We start from the raw sequence: 16,545 nt of genomic DNA on the forward strand, positions 1-16,545 counted from the left end.
CAGGGGGGGCCGGGCGCACCGGGCGCAACATCTGGGGGGGGCGCGCTCGCACTCGCAGCTCTCTGCCCCTACCTGGCTCACTCACTCTCTCTCACTGCAGTGCTGGCTGTGCGAATCCGATCCGAGCCGCTGGGTCGCCGCCCACTGTGGAGGGGGTGGGTGCCAGGTGTGCGGTGCGGAGAGAGAGAGGGGGACTATCTGGGGGAGGGACAGTGCAGCGGCCACCCAGCACAGCGCTGAGCGCGGGAGAGAACCACACCAGACCAGACCAGGCAGCAGCAAGAAGAAGCTGGCAGCGGCGGCAGGTTAGGGGTTAGGGGGCGCAAATTACTTGCCTTGCCCCGGGTTAGGGGGCGCAAATTACTTGCCTTGCCCTGGGTGCTTACAACCCATGCTACGCCGCTGATCCAGACATCAGCTATCAGCTGATGCAGATTAGTGACAGGAGCAAGCCAGCAGTTAAAGCTGGAGTTAACTCTTTACATGCAAGAACACAATATGCACAGACTTGGTGGGGTGTCAGGTCTAATGGGCACAGCAGCTCATCCCTAGTAGGTCTTACCCCATGGATCAGTTGTCGAGACTGTCTCAGTGTCAATCTCACACCTATGCTGCCTATACTAAGCTGACAGGAGGTTCTGAAAGCTTTCTAAGGGAATCGGTGGCAGTGGGAAAGGGTCACAATGATGAACTGTGAGTTATAGTGGCATGAAGTTCCACCAGAAAGTTAAAAATCAAAGAAGCGCAAATGCTTATAAACATGTTTATAAGTGGGACTGAAGGAATTGTTTCCCGATAGGCACTCCATGGACCTGATGGTGGAGGAAGCAGAGGATACGTTAAATAAATGAAATACATACTCAGTTTTGGTTTGCCACAGGTCACTGTTGAGGCTCCAGATTAGATAGTCCTTGTTCACCACCAGATTCAGAGATTCATTGCATCTCTTGTGGCTGATAAACCTACGGGGCTTGGCTTCTGGGTTTGCATCACTCCCTAGGAATCAGACAAAACAGGCACACGTCTGTGCTTAAATGCTCTGTGTGTAAGGTTTTCTTTTTGCCTCTGAGATTTCCCTGCAAAAACATGCTCTCTGGTGCTCAAATGGATTCAACGTCAATTTGGGTTTTCCAAGGATTGCTGTTTCGTCCAATTGAGCTTTAAAGAGTGAGTTTTCAAGGGGAAAGATCCGGAGGGCGTGGGAAGTGTTCCGACACAGAGCTTTAAAGCATGGGCTGTGTCTGGGAAAAGTGGAGGAAAGATAGGTGAGGACAAGCCCCTATTGCGATCCTATCTGAATGTTAAGTTTGGCTTATAAATATACATATATAAGGTCTTGTGGTAGTGTTACATTTTAATGTGAAAATGTTTTGTAGTAATGTATGGGGGAGGTTTCTAAGTGGTGATGTCCCAACTTTGGACCTCCCTCACCCCAAGATACAACTGGTACCGATGCTGTTCTGCTTCGGGTATCAAGTAAAGACCGAGTTATTACTCATCAGAAAAAGGTTTGTTATTCATAATCAGGGTGGATTTCATTTAATTCAAATCAATATAAATGACTAGTCAGTAAGGCTTGATTTAATTTTTATTTTTTTTTTACAAAAAGACATTGTTGCTGGTATAATCTTAATATTTACAACCAGATGAAGATTTCATTTTTGGAATAATAAATTTTCAGAGTAGTTTTTACAGTTATATAAAAAAAAATAGTGATTTGGAGACTTCCGGGTTAGCGCGATCGACTAATGGCGGATTCCCTCTGAGCTCCGGAGGGAATCGGCTCCACAGGATCGGGTCTTGCCGCTGCGGCGACGCAGGGACCCTCAAAAATCACAGGCGATGAAGCCTGTGAGTGTGGTGACTCGGCGGGCACCATTTGCGCCCCCCGAGCTGCGAAGGAGCCTTTTTAAAGGCTTTGGAACGGGGACGGGGTGAGCGGCGCGGTGCTGAGAGTCGACTGCTTCTCCTGCGGAGTGAAGCCGCACTGCCGTTGTCGGAGAGCACTGACTTCTTCTTGTGAGCAATTGGACTTTAAAGTAACAACCCGTGAGTAGTACGGAAATTGGAATTGTAAAGAAAAATTTTATGAATTAGGCACGATCGGGGAAGGTGTAAACAGGAAGTCCGCCTCCCCTCCTTGTAAATAATTTAAAGCAAGGACCTGCTAACTAAGGTCGAGTGAACCCTTTTTTCCCCTTTTTTGGTAAAAGATTTTAATTTTACTGGAGGATAAAGAGCTAATTTTGGGAGCTGATGTGCCACCCCCCCGGACCTGGGAGTGCTCCGTGAGAAAGCCTGTTGATGAGGTACTGAAGAGTTTGACAGCTGTCAAATTGGCTGTCAAGATGGAAAAAGAGAACTTTGTTTCTGTTGCTCCTGCTGGTTATAATTGTTACAATTTTCTTACAATTTGTTGAAAACAAGGAAGAGCTGATACAAACTAACTTGATTTTTGGATTCGAACTGGAAGGATTATTAAGGAACCAAAATCCCTCTAGAGGGGGTTTTGGGACATTACAAGAATGGCTGGAGGAGGGAAAATTCAGGCTGAACTGGACAGAGTTTTTGTTCTCTTGGGAAAGTTACAAGGCCAAATTGATGTTTTGGCTACAAATGTTACAACTCTGGACTTAACAGTAAATAACATTATTGAATTTGATAAGGATTTGAATCAGGAAGTCTATTCAACAGGACAAAAAGAGAAACTTGAGAGCTTTGAGAATTTGGAGAAGGAGATATATGTTGTCCCTGAAGAAAAGGATGGAGGAGCTGTAATTTTGCAGATGACAAAGGAGAGCTTGAGGCCAGACATGATGGCAACAAAGGAAAATAAAAACTTGATGTGGAAAATCTGGCCTGAACTGGAGATTGAAAAATGGAGAGATCTCCTTATGTGGAGATCCGGAGACCTAAGGATTACAAACTTGCTTAAGGTGGAAGTTGGAGCTTTGGGGACATTTGGACTTGAAAAGAGTAAGAAACAAGATTTGGGCTCCACTTTTAAGTATGGAGGTCTGGCTGGAAGAAACATGGATCCCGTTGGGCCAGAGCTTCTCCGAGATATGGTGTTCAATATTAAGGACTATCAAAAAAACCGGCAGAGAGGAATTGAGAGAGAATTAAGAGCCTCGGATGTGAGATCTCCAGGCTGATAGTAGATTAAGACTGATAGACATTTATTGGGGACTGAAACCGGGAAAGGGGGGGGTGGAGTTTGGGAATCCAAAGGGCACATAATTATAATTTGTTTTGTTTTTATTTTGTTTTGTTATTTGTATGAAAATTGGGAAATTTGTGGAAGGGAATTTGGATTGACTTTAGAAAAAATGTTTTAAGAATGAGTATTGATGTATAAGTATTGATGTTTAAGTTTGGATAAGGTAATATTGGTTTTTTAAAATGAACTAAATTAAATGAAAATAAGGTTAGCAAAAATAAATTGAGGAAATGGATGAAAGAGAAAAAGTAAAATAATAATATGTTAAATTAAATTATTAAGTTAAAGTTGAGAAATAAGTAATAAGGATTTGCTGAGCTAATAATTTGAATTGGAATACAAGAAGGGAAGGTGTGAGGAGGTCTGAGAAATAAGTTAAAAGAAATAAGCAATTGAAACTTTATGTGTTTTTAATTGTTTTTAAGTTTTACATTTTTGTATGTTTGTTATATTTTTTCTTTTTTGTGGTTGTTTATTTTTGTTTTTGTTTCATTATAGAAAATGCTAATAAATATATATATTTAAAAAAAAATAGTGATTTGGTTATAGTGCAAGGACTGCTGCCTTTCAGGGAAGTTTCTGAGGAACCTTGGGGTCCCATAACAACACAGACTGAATATCACTGGTCAAAAGCGAGTGTTTAAATCAATAAATATTTTTATAAACAGTCCCTGCTTTTGTATCCAAGGCATGTTTTTCTTAAGGAGGATAATTCTTACCTGCTTTAATAATTTCCAGAACTTCCATGAAGTAGTTGTTATAATCGTTTTCTTCTTCTATATGACTCAGCTTGGTTTTGTACACTTCAAAACAAAGACAGAGAAAAGTCATTAATTGATGGTTGCATGTTTTCCACATAAAAGGATTAACAAGTCATTCAGCTTGTATTGCGTTTTTCATGAAGGTCCATGCCATGGGTAGGCAAACTAAGGCCCGGGGGCCGGATCTGGCCTAATCGCCTTCTCAATCCGGCCCACAGACAGTCCGGGAATCAGCGTGTTTTTACATGAGTAGAATGTGTCGTTTTATTTAAAATGCATCTCTGGGTTATTTGTGGGGCATAGGAATTAGTTCATTCCCCCCCCCCCATATAGTCCGGGCCCCCCATAAGGTCTGAGGGACAGTGGACCGGCCCCCTGCTGACAAACTTTGCTGACCCCTGGTCTAAGCTCCCATCAGTGGCACCTCATCAGCAGTGCTGCTAACATTTCTGGAGAGACGGAAAATCTGTTTGCATTTTGGCCCCTGTATATACAGAGCCTCCTCATCGGTTCAGGTCTAATTCTAGAATACATAAGTTCTTTTGTGATAGATTGGAGACTCTACATACACCAACAAACTGTAATACAGTGTCCACAAAACAAGCCGCCATGTGCCTGTTTTCTGTGTTGTAGCAACTCACCATGTGGAGGGAAGCAGCCCGACCATGAGAAAATGCAAGGCAGCCACCCCCCAAGGGTTGCTAAGGTGCTGGTGGTCATTAACATGAAAACACATCCACTCCTGAATTTACAGGGCTTGGCAATCTAAACTTCAGTTACCATAATCCACTCCTGGCTTGCAGGCTGCTTCCATTCGTGCATCAACATCAACAGGGTTATCTGCATCGTTCTGCAAGAAGCAGTGGTCTTCGGGAGAAGAGGAGAGAGACAAATAATTACAATAAAAATAGCCCTTTCATTAAAAGTAGTCAGATCTCAAAAGCCTGCTGGAAGAAAAAGATCTTCACCTGCTGGCAAAAAGACATGAAGGAGAGAGCCTGTCTGGCTTCTCCAGGGAGGGAGTTCCAAAGTCCGGAAGCAGCCACCAAGAAGGCCCTTCATCAAACTACTGAAGCATCACCAAGTCCAAACCCATCATTCGTGATTTTGCCAAATCTTGTAAAGACCTGATTCTTTTAATAGCAACCCCATCCCTCGCTATGCCACCTTAGATAATAGATGCACCCTAGATTAATTCCTGTGATTCAGAAACCACAAATGTCTACAGGACCTTTGTTTCCATGCTGACCAACCCTCCCCGCATCCCCAGAGCTGTGTTTGGGTGACTGGAAGCAGCATCTCTGCTTCGCCCCCTGCCTTACCTTCAGCACACCGGCAAACTTCGCCATGGCATATCTTATCGAGGAGGCCACTCCCTTTGGAGGGATGGTAGAACTTGGTGCATTGCTCATCTGAAAGGAGGAATGAAAGAGAAGTCCTTACTTCCACACTGACACGCCTGTGTGGCTCACCGATTTGATTCCCTGGTGGGGGGTTGATTCCATAATATAAGCCTTAGGAAATGCACAGAGCAGGAGTGGGTGACCCGTTTCTACCAAAAGGAATACTAGTGGCACATCAGCCTGACTTAATTAATAAATAATAATAATAATAATAATAATAATAATAATAATAATAATAATAATAATTTATTTATACTCCGCCCTCCCCAGCCAGAGCTGGGCTCAGGGCGGCTAACACCAATAAAATTAATATAAACCATAATGGGGGGGGACAAAAACAACAACAACCCAATTTATTAAAATACGGGTTGAAATACAATTTAAAATGCAGCCTCATTTTAATAGTAGCCCATAAATCAAAACCGTAAGGGGAGGGCAACATAAGGGTCAGACAGAGTCCAAACCAAAGGCCCGGCAGAACAGCTCTGTCTTGCAGGCCCTGCGGAAAGATGTCAAGTCCCACAGGGCCCTAGTCTCTTGTGACAGAGCGTTCCACCAAGTCGGGGCCAGTACTGAAAAGGCCCTGGCCCTAGATGAGACCAATCTAACCACCTTGTGACCTGGGACCTCCAAAGTGTTGGTATTTGTGGACCTTAAGGTCCTCCGCGGGGCATACCAGGAGAGGCGGTCCTGTAGGGAAACCCATCAAGAGGGCTACTTTTCTACTGTCCAGTGTACAACCAGCTGCGTAAAACATGTTATCCCCCTTTTTTAACAGGAAGACACTCCAATGAAAATTTCTGTTACTATATATCTTATATGGCTGTGTGTGTGTGTGTGTGTGTGTGTGTGTGTGTGTGTGTGTTATATGGATCTTTCAAGATGTTCTATATCTGTAATGCCTAATAAAGGTTTGGAGAAAAAGAAAGAAAGAAAGAAAGAAAGAAAGAAAGAAAGAAAGAAAGAAAGAAAGAAGTATTCTGCCTTTCTTATGTGCACCTTGGGTGGGTTAGTGGTAGAGCAGAGGAAACTAGGAGCCAGGCCACCCTGGTTTTGTTCACTGCCCTTGGAAGGAAATTATATCTGGCTGCTTAGAGCAGGGATGTTGCTGAGCTGAGTGCTACTTGTGGGCCTCTGCTCTCTTGTCATTTGCCTTTTGTTCTCAGAATCCTTACTCCTATTTGGCTGGGTTCCACTATGCCGAGACCACTGGAAGAGCTGCATGTCATGTTCAGGGAATCCAGCTTGTGTTTTATGTCCTTCAGTTCAACAAAGCCGAGAGTAGTTTCAGACTAAGTTTAAGGTCACTATCCTTCATGTAAAGTGTACATTTTGCACTAAAAAACTAGCAAAGGACCCCTGGACCGTTAAGTCCAGTCAAAGGAGACTATGGGGTTGCGGCGCTCATCTCGCTTTCAGGCCAAGGGAGCCAGCGTTTGTCCACAGACAGCTTTCTGGGTCATGTGGTCAGCACAACTAAACCGCTTCTGGCACAATGGAGTACCGTGATGGAAACCAGAGCACACGGAAACACAGTTTAGCTTCCCGCTGCAGCGGTGCCTGTTTATCTACTTGCACTTTGCCGTGCTTTCGAACTGCTAGGTTGGCAGGAGCTGGGACAGAGCAATGGGAGCTCACCCCACCCGGATTCAAACTGCCGACCTTCTGATCGGCAAGCCCATTTTACACTACGGTAGTCATTACCTAGATTGTAATAGCTGTACACCTTGACAGATCCTGGCTGAATGAGACCTACTTCAAAATATTTGTAAGCTTTAAATTGCAAACATTCCTCCTCTGTGTGAGAAACCTAGGATGGGAAAACAAAAGAGAAAACAAGTCTTTGGGTGCCAGCCTTTAAATGGTTACTCTCAGCTATGCCAGTTATTCCCAGAACCTCTCCCGCAAGTGTTTACCTTGTCCAGATAGATGATGAGGTTCCCTCTTTCAGACACGGCGTCGTTGATGTCAAACTTGGAGATGTATCTGTCGACTCCCTCAGAAAGCTGAACACAGAATGAGAACAATTGAATCATTGGCACCAAGGGTTGGAGTTAACCCACGCATGCAACCCCTCAGGGGTAGAGCATTTCATCTAGAGGAAATTTGGAGGTGCCAGGCTTCAGATAGGCACCTGAAGGATTTCAAGAGAGGCAGAATGAATTTTCACACAGCTAGAGAAATTTGTCGGGGAAATTCCACAGAACTCTCAGTCATACTTGCCAGGGCAGGGGCAATATCAAAGTTCCTGTATCTGTGATTGATAAGGTTCCCAACATCCCTCAGGGAGCTTTTGCCCATCCTTGAGCCGTTTCCCCTTGATCTCTTGCAGCTCATGGCTGCTAAATTTAACTGTGCCCCTTTAAATGAAGGAACTGCTCTCAGCAAAGGTAAGACTTGCTAGGAACAGAGGCAGAGCTGCAGCTCCTATTTGAGCCTCAGTCTGAGGATAACTCCTGCGAAAGTAACCTCCAAGCTCTGCTCTAGTAAGGATCCAGCCTGAACTGTACAAGGACACTAATGCAAATCATAAAGAATAACAGATAATAAAAAAATGCCAATTTTGGCCAGGGTCACATTTGCGCAGACCCCTGTCTTCAATAAACTGATATTAAACAGGCATCTCTGTTGCATCTAGCCTAGTAAGCTGCTGTTTCATAGCAGGAGAACTGGTGGTGCATAGATGATAAATCCTACTCCATTCTCTCTGGATATCGATTTAAAGTTTTTCACTTCCTGTAGTGAATTTTCCAGTGCAATATCCTCAAAGAACAACTTGAGCAGTTGGTTTCAGCATCACTTACCCTCTTGAGATCTTCAGTGTCAGGTGCAAAACCAGTAAGCATGGAGACATCAATGATCGACATTGTGGCATCAACTTTACCAAGATACCTAGAATCAGTGACAGAGGGAAAATGACACCGGAATGAATTTCATAGTTTAAAAATGGGTTTGGCTTCAGTTCTATCTGCTTCCCATATTAATGTTATTGCAATAAGTCAATTCTCAGGCTTTTAGGTTTCAACACTGAGAACCAGAGAGGATGAAGGGAAGTACAATGTGATCAACTTGGTTAATGCACAATACCTTGAAAGGATTTAGAATGACAGCTTCCCACAACCTCAGCATCCTAACAGTTTAAAACTGAATACAGGCAGCAGAAGTGAAAATATACCATCACCATGAACTTAACCCCTGTCCAGAAGTCTGGGCAAAGAGGTGTGCCTTTACCTCCTGTCTAAATGAAAATACCGTGGTACCTCAGTTTTCAAACGTAATCCGTTCCGGAAGGCCGTTTGAGTTCTGAGACATTCAAAAACCAAAAACTCAACACGGAAGCTTCAGTACGGAAAAATCAATATGGAAGACTCAGTACAGAAGCCGCATGGCATGTTCGACTTCTGAGGCATGTTCAAAAACCGAAGCATTCACTTCTGGGTTTACGCCATTTGAAAACTGAAATGTTTGTCAACGTAGACGTTCAAAAACCGAGGTACCACTGTATTGTAAAAGCAAGGTGTGCCTCACAAGGAAGGCTCTTCCATGCTGCAGGGCCACTGCAGAGAGTCTACTGAAGTATCTAAATAATAAGATTTTGTCACAGTAGGTTATTCATCAACTTTTTGAAATAGGGCAGCCCTACATTACACAGCTGTATAAGAACAAGCCACACTCCTCGTCCCTCAGTCATTATACATCTGGCAAGCTGTCCAACTTTTTTAAAAAAAAGAAGAAGAAAGGGCACACATAACTGAAAGAACACCTCCTCCCATATCAGTGTGTGTGTTTGTTTAGATCATGGGTAGGGAAACTGAGGCCCAGGGGCCTGATCCGGCCCAATCGCCTTCTAAATCCAGCCCTCAGACGGTCCGAGAATCAGCGTGTTTTTACATGAGTAGAAGGTGTGCTTTTATTTAAAATGCATCTCTGGGTTCTTTGTGGGGCATAGGAATTTGTTAATTTGGGTTTTTTTCAAAATATAGTCTGGCCCCCCACAAGGTCTGAGGGATAGTGGACCAGCCCCCTGCTGTAAAAGTTTGCTGACCCCTGCCCTGGTTTAGCTCTCCAAAGGAAGTCCACTTGGAGGTAGATTTGTGGAGTGAGGTTTGCAGTGCGGTGGCCCAGAGGGAGACTTTAAGAGTCAAAATATCCCCAACTCCTGAAGCGTTCAGACAAAGCTGAGTAACTTATTTTTCATGCTAAGCCACCTTTGATGTTTCTCCTGGTTGTTCCTCTGAATGTTCAGTGATGACAATGTATGCCTATACTGAAAGTCCCCAATGCTCACCTGGTGCAGATTTTGATCCTGACTGCACCCTTGGCTCCCTTTTCCTGCCTGCTACCTTGAAATTGGGGGAAAGAGAAAAGAATTAGTCACTTTGTAAAATTCCATGCAGTGTCAATCTTAGGTGTTTTGCAGAAGAGCTAACAGGCTGGGTTGTTCATTTATGAAAAAGGGATTCATCCATACCTGCCATTGCTGGTCTGCCCACCGACAGGCCCCTTCCTGAAGGATGCCCATGTTTAAACCAGTTGTGGGGACGTGTGGCATTCCAGATGTTGTTGGACCACAACCCTTCACCCCTGAGTCCTGGCCATGCTGCCTGGGACTGATGAGACATGGAGTCCAACAACTTGCCTCATCTAAATTTCCAGCCCGCATAATAGATCACAAGACATGGTGTATGCACACCATTTGAATGGAAATGCCCAGAAACATTGGGGGGGGGGGCTGGACTCCTCAAATATTTTATGGGGGGTGGTGGAATACCTTAGCTCTAGCAAACCTAAGCCCACCATTCATACTTACTCAGCTGGACATTTTCAACAGAAACTTGCAGAGAAAAACTTTTGCACTGCTCTGCGCTCTCCTGTAGCTTTGCATTATACACCGTCACTATGGTCATAATTGCTTTTCCTTGACCAGATGCTTTCACAATGAAATCTTTATTGATTTTGGTCTGAAAAAACAAAAAGAGTCAGTGTGCCTTTGGTTTGATGCTCTCTTGACACATTCAATTTTATTGATTGCTATTACTGTTTTATTAAGTTGTAGTAGAGGTGAGATATAACACTATGACGCAAGCAAACAGATGGCAAATCCTCATTTTTTGTGATTATAAAGTCCTCATAAAAAAATTATTCACCATTCACCAGTGGCTAAACACTGCATGGCAGCATACCAAAGCATTATTTTGTCAGTTTGCATTTCTTAGTACAGAAAGTATTGATCTGATGTGTAGAAATCTTTCCTATTCCAATTAATTCAAGAGGGTTCTGGAAGCGTCCATGTGTGGAAGAAACAAGCAGAAAGTTCATGATGTTTGGGATATTCCTTCAAAGAAGCTCAGTACAGCTGGTTTAAACTGGTTCTGTTATCTCTTTCCGTCAAGGTCATGCTGACTATAATAAGAGGCCAGAAGGAGCCTGGCTTTCACTTTCTCTTTCTATCTCTCCTTTCCTTCTGGTGTGGTGGTCTGTATATAGTGTTAAGGTTTAGTCTTATTATAAGTTATTGTAAGTTTAAGTTAAGTCTGCTGCAACTGGATTTCTTATGGACAGTGCTAATCCTGAATGTATTGGGATTTTTGACCAGTAGCAGTAAAGATCTGCTGGATGAAATACAATTGCCTCTGGTCTATTTTTTGGGAATTCTGCATTGTGTTTAAGTTTTTACTCTGCTAACTATGTAGCACCCTGCTTGTGGTTAACGCTTAGCTGGAATGAAATATTCAACGCAGCAATAGAGAAATTAAAATAATTATTTATTTGTCAGACAAATAAATGAGAGGCACAGTGGTATATGGTTACCAAGCTCTGGCCTGGCCTCCTGCCATTATGGCCAGCACTTATATTCCCTTAATCCAGCCCCCCTTGCTCCTCCTGTGGCTGCCTCTGTCCAATCAGCCTAGTTGGATTTCCTATTGGCTGATTGCTATATCCAATCCTAAAAGATACACCCACATCCTCCTGTCCTTATATGGAACACAAACAGCTATATATTGTTACATCTATAAATGACAAATAAGTAGTAATATATCTTACATGTGTCTCAACAAGGAATCTTAATTACCAGCTCACCTCTTGCCCTCCCTGCCCTATTGCCTTCTAAAACAAATGGTTAATCTTAAATTTTTATCTTCAAGGATCTTGAGTTTCACATCAACATTGAAAGATATCCTTCATTTGAAGGTTTCTAAACAAATGTCTGACAGCTAATATATCTGGACAGCATTTGATGGCGTCTTCCTGTCTGGCAGGGGGGCTAAACTGCTGGCTGACTTAATTCCAGGATAAATACAACTCTTCTAGCATTTGTTAAATCCTTTGCATAATTACATTTAAGCCAATATATTTAAGCTAATATATTTCATACATTATCATAGGTAACCTTTTAAAAAGAATAAGGCCTTTTTAAAGTAGAGAGAGAAAGGAAAAAAAGAACTCAGTTTAAAACAGTTTCAGAAGAAACCTCTTCAGTTTACATCCCCCCCTTCTCCAGCCAGCTGCTTTTCCCATTAGCTCTTCCTCAAACTCTCTCAGTTTAAGAAAGATACAGCTTTAAAAAGACTTCCCAAAAAAAGCCTCTCTTTCTGTGTCAGCTAGATGCTTCTCCCCATTTGCCTCTGGCCTTAGAAAATACAGCTCAAGGTTTAAGAGAGGCCCATGGTATCATTTTACTATTTGCCCATTCCTAATTATATTTATCTCTGCCTTTGTTATCTTCTGTAACATGTAGGGTCAGTGTCATTACTCAGTCTGTAATTTCAGCTTTTATGACTTTGAGAATTGCTTTCTGCTATCAATCAAAAGAGGCCCCTTTGTCTAGGAAAACATTACCAGTGTTTTCTTAAGCAGCTAGCCTTCTTGCCTGGCATGAAACGTTTGAAAATCTACTTTTGAAAATCTAAGCCCTCTTTAATATACAAGTCCTGATCAAACATTAATAAAATGCAGGCTTATGCCTGATGCCTCATTCCCCCCTTTCAAGCTCAAGGACCTTCATCCCAAGTGTCCTTGATAGCTTGACCTTCATCATATTCCTGAGGTAAAGCTCTGTATAGGGCCATGATATGAGGTAGAGTTTCATTTGAAACCATCTTGCTAATTGTACTTCTAAAACATGAAATGATACATGGCATCATACATAAAACCATTACCACTACTGTCAAGAAAAACAAGCAAGACAATAGTATCCCTTTGAGTCCTGTGACATTAGGTAACCAATTGGTGAGCCATCCCATATCCCATCCTTCCCATGTTTGTACTGGGACATGTGCTATATTCTCCATCTTTGTGGCCAACACACGGATTGCCTCACCATTATCTGAAATGTTAAAGCAACAGGCATTCCCTGTCAAGTTCAAGACTCCACATAGGCCTCCCTGCTTGGCAAGTACATAATCCATTCCCATTTTCAGCTGCAAAATGGCGGCTCTACTTTCATCCAACTGTTGTGCAATAAGTCTCAAACTCTTGGCCGTTGCATTGGTTACAAGTTCCACTACTGCTTGCAATCGAATTATTCTGTTTAGATTATAAATAGGATCCCGTGCCCCTTGTATGAGCTCACCAGGATTCCAGGAGGCAGGATCATAATAGGCTATAATGCGCTCTGGTGGCCAATCATCAGTACCGCTCCAACTTTGGGTACTTCCTCCTGCTATATGAGAAATATCAGCGTTTCTTCGTGTACGCTTGGCCAAATTAGTGGGCATAATCCACATTGGTGGTAATACCCATCCCAGGAAACAAGTCCCACTCCATTTGGAGGGGAGTTTCTTGTATGCCCATTCTCCACATATCCACCACAACCATCGTGTCTGAGGTCTTTGGTACGTGGAGTACAGAAGGCGAAATAGCAAAAGAGGTAGAGAGTTCACAGTGCAGTATGTTAGATTGCCTTTTTCTGTCACAGTTATGTTCCATACCACTTTCCATGCATGAATAAAAGGAGGTGCACAGGGCAAGGCATCCCGAGTTCGATAGGTAGTATTGTGTGCCCAGGTATTCTTAATATTATCCCAAGTATAGTGACAATGAGAAGAGCCTATCATGGTAGAATCAGCTGCATCTGATGATCTATGTACACAGAATTCCCCTTGTACAGGTATAACTCGTAATGGTTTAGTTGAGTTCCATCCGGGGAAATTCTGTACTTCTGTTTGGTGTGGTATTTCGCTTACCATACCAATGGCATCTAATGGTATCGGTAATAAGGGCATACCTCCCTCTGAATCATCTGGCCCGAGAGAGCAAACAAGGCAATTGGTCCTATTTGCAACATTGGCTACCATTTCAGCTAAACCTACCCACATATTGTGGTCATGGTGGAATCCATATTTAGTCAATTTGGCCAGATTCAAGGACCCTTCCCCTTCCCAAGGGATCAGGATTAATAATAGAATCATGTTGATGTCTAGCATATGCATTCCTTCCACAAAAGATTACCTTATTGTGATAGCAAATAAATATTAGTCCCAATATAATTCCCCCAGTGACAGGAATGGGGAACCACCAAGACCAAAACATATATCCCGAGGATCCCCAATGAGTAATATCTCTGATAATTGTTCCACAAGGGGGTGGGCAGTCAATTAATTGTGGGGCAGTCAATCAATTGTATAAGAGAATCTTTCCTTTCACAATCGCTGGTTCAGATGCTCCTCAAGCTTCAGGCGTGCGCAGGTCAGCCAGCTTCCAGGTTGTGGCTGCAGCAGGCCGGTCGTCAAATGTTGCCCGTGACCTAGCCCGTTCCCGGTAGGGCTAGATACAGGGGTTTTCGGAGAGAGTCAGTTTAAGAGGATTAGAGGGGTCACCTTTGCACGTCCAACTGCCTTCGGACTTCTTCAAACGGGAGTGATGAATCCAGGGGGTCACCTCAGCTACCTTCACCGCTGTTGGAGTAGAGAGCAAGACGGTGTAAGGTCCACGCCACTTAGGTGCAAGTGGATCACGTTTCCACTCTTTCACCCATACGTTATCGCCAGCCTGGAACTGATGAATCGGCTCGGCAATGCTGCACGGCGTGCGCTCGAGGGCCCACCTGTTAAGAGAAACAAAAACACGGGAGAGAGATTGCACTTGTCCCTGTGTCACATGGTCTCCTATTTGTTTAAGATCAGCTGAAATATCCTGAACAAAGGAGGGCGGTCTCCCATACAGGAGCTCAAAAGGTGACAACTTAAGTCTTTTTGTGGGTGCACACCGAACACGAAACAGTGTTATGGGTAACACATCTACCCATCCCAATCCCGTTTCCTGGGTTAATTTTGCCAATTGGGTTTTCAGAGTCCGATTCATTCTTTCAGTTTTCCCTGAACTCTGAGGCCTATAGGCTGCATGCAGTCTCCATTTCACTTGTAGGACTCGACATACTTCTTGTACTACTTGATCAATGAACGCTGGCCCATTGTCACTTCCAATGCATCTAGGTAATCCAAACCTCGGGATCAATTCAGTGAGGAGTCTCTTAGTTACCTCTCGTGCCTTTTCAGTTCGGGTGGGAAAAGCTTCAACCCATCCGGTAAGAGTATCTACAAACACAAGGAGATACTTGAATCCCTTAGAAGGGACCAGCTCTGTGAAGTCCACAATTAGGCTTTCCATGGGGACATATCCCACATGTTGGATTCCAGGAGGTTGTACCGGTCCCTGCCTGGGATTGTTTTTAGCACAAAGAACACATTTCTGTGAAATGCAAGTTGCTAATTGTGATAGGTTAATAATATACAACTTCCGACTGAGACTCTCTCTGGTTGCAGTACCGCCAAGGTGAGTAGATTCATGATAATTTCTTACAATTGTGCCTGCTAGATGATGAGGTACATAAATCCTATTGTCTGGCAGGATCATCCAACCGTCCTTCACAACTGCTCCTTCCTGTTCAGCCCACTTCCTCTCTTCTGGGGTATAGTGAGGTTTAACTTCTTCTGGAACTACCTCTGGTATGAGGGCTGCTATAAATCCTCCCACAGGCTTTTGGGCTGCCTCTCGGGCTGCTTTGTCAGCAGCATGATTTCCTCTGGTTATTGGATCCCTTCCTCGTCCATGACCTTTGCAGTGCATTACAGCAATCTGTTCTGGAGCCCATACTGCTTCTAACAGGATTTCTACTTCAGGTCCATATTTCAAGGCTTTCCCGTGGGCTCCTATTAGACCTCTTTCTTTCCATAGAGCACCATGTGCATGCAGGGTTAAGAAGGCATATTTAGAATCAGTATAGATGTTTGCCTTACATCCGGCTGCCAATTGCAGAGCTCTAGTTAAACCTATAAGTTCAGCTTTTTGTGCCGAGGTGCCAGCAGGCAAAGCTTCAGCTTCCACAACTTCCTCATTGGTGACCACAGCATATCCTGCTCGTCTGGCACCTTCATGCAGGTAACTGCTACCATCAGTATAATATACAACATCTGGATTTTTCAATGGTTCATCTTTCAGATCGGGTCTACTGGAATAAACTTCATCCATTATTTGGAGACAATCATGTGATTCTTCATCATCTACCTCTGGTAGGGGCAGCAAAGTCGCTGGATTGAGCATATTCACTACTCGTAGATGAATCCTGGGATTTTCACACAATAGGCCTTGGTACCTAGCCATCCTTGGGTTCGTTAGCCAATAACTACCCTTATATTCCATGAGTGTCAGAACAGCATGAGGTACATTCACATACATCGTCTGGCCGAAGGTAAATTTATCAGCTTCTTTGACAAGGCTGGCAGTGGCCGCTACTGCCCTTAGGCATGGAGGCCATCCTTTTGCTACTGAGTCCAATTGTTTTGACAAATAAGCTACTGGACGGTTCCAACTTCCTAATCTCTGGGTCAGGACTGCCGCTGCAATCCCATTCTGTTCATGTACATACAGCTGAAAGGGTTTTTCCGAATTAGGCAGTCCAAGGGCTGGGGCCTCCATAAGTCGTTGTTTGATAACTAAAAAGGCTTGTTGCTGCTCAGGTCCCCATACGAATGGGTCCTTTTCTGCACCTCGAGTGCTTTCATGTAAGGGTTTGGCCAGACTGCTGAAATCAGGTATCCATAGTCTACAAAACCCTGCTGTTCCCAGGAATCCTCTGAGTTGTTTCCTTGTGGTAGGTTCCTTGATAAGGCAAATAGCTTCTTTCCTCTCTGGCCTCAATGCTCGTTGTTGGTGTGAGATG

At 43.6% G+C, this 16,545-nt stretch overlaps 1 protein-coding gene across 2 annotated transcripts in view; it reads right to left on the reverse strand.

The window, feature by feature from the left end:
- The window catches only part of LOC308576475 (A.superbus venom factor 1-like), a 63,931-nt gene that overhangs the window by 398 nt on the left and 46,988 nt on the right, over positions 1-16,545 (reverse strand). Inside the window, exons 31-39 of one of the 2 annotated variants that reach the window (XM_081175842.1) lie at positions 10,195-10,345; positions 9,673-9,727; positions 8,189-8,276; positions 7,301-7,390; positions 7,089-7,194; positions 5,304-5,393; positions 4,762-4,848; positions 3,940-4,023; positions 861-996 (exon numbers count right to left, since the gene is read on the reverse strand). In XM_081175842.1, the coding sequence (XP_081031968.1) occupies positions 861-996; positions 3,940-4,023; positions 4,762-4,848; positions 5,304-5,393; positions 7,089-7,194; positions 7,301-7,390; positions 8,189-8,276; positions 9,673-9,727; positions 10,195-10,345 (887 nt within the window). The remainder of the gene's footprint in view (positions 1-860; positions 997-3,939; positions 4,024-4,761; positions 4,849-5,303; positions 5,394-7,088; positions 7,195-7,300; positions 7,391-8,188; positions 8,277-9,672; positions 9,728-10,194; positions 10,346-16,545) is intronic. The other variant, XM_081175843.1, reaches the window with a different exon arrangement.

This window comes from Podarcis bocagei (assembly GCF_964188305.1).
Source record: "Podarcis bocagei genome assembly, chromosome: 17".
NCBI classification, from domain to species: domain Eukaryota; kingdom Metazoa; phylum Chordata; class Lepidosauria; order Squamata; family Lacertidae; genus Podarcis; species Podarcis bocagei.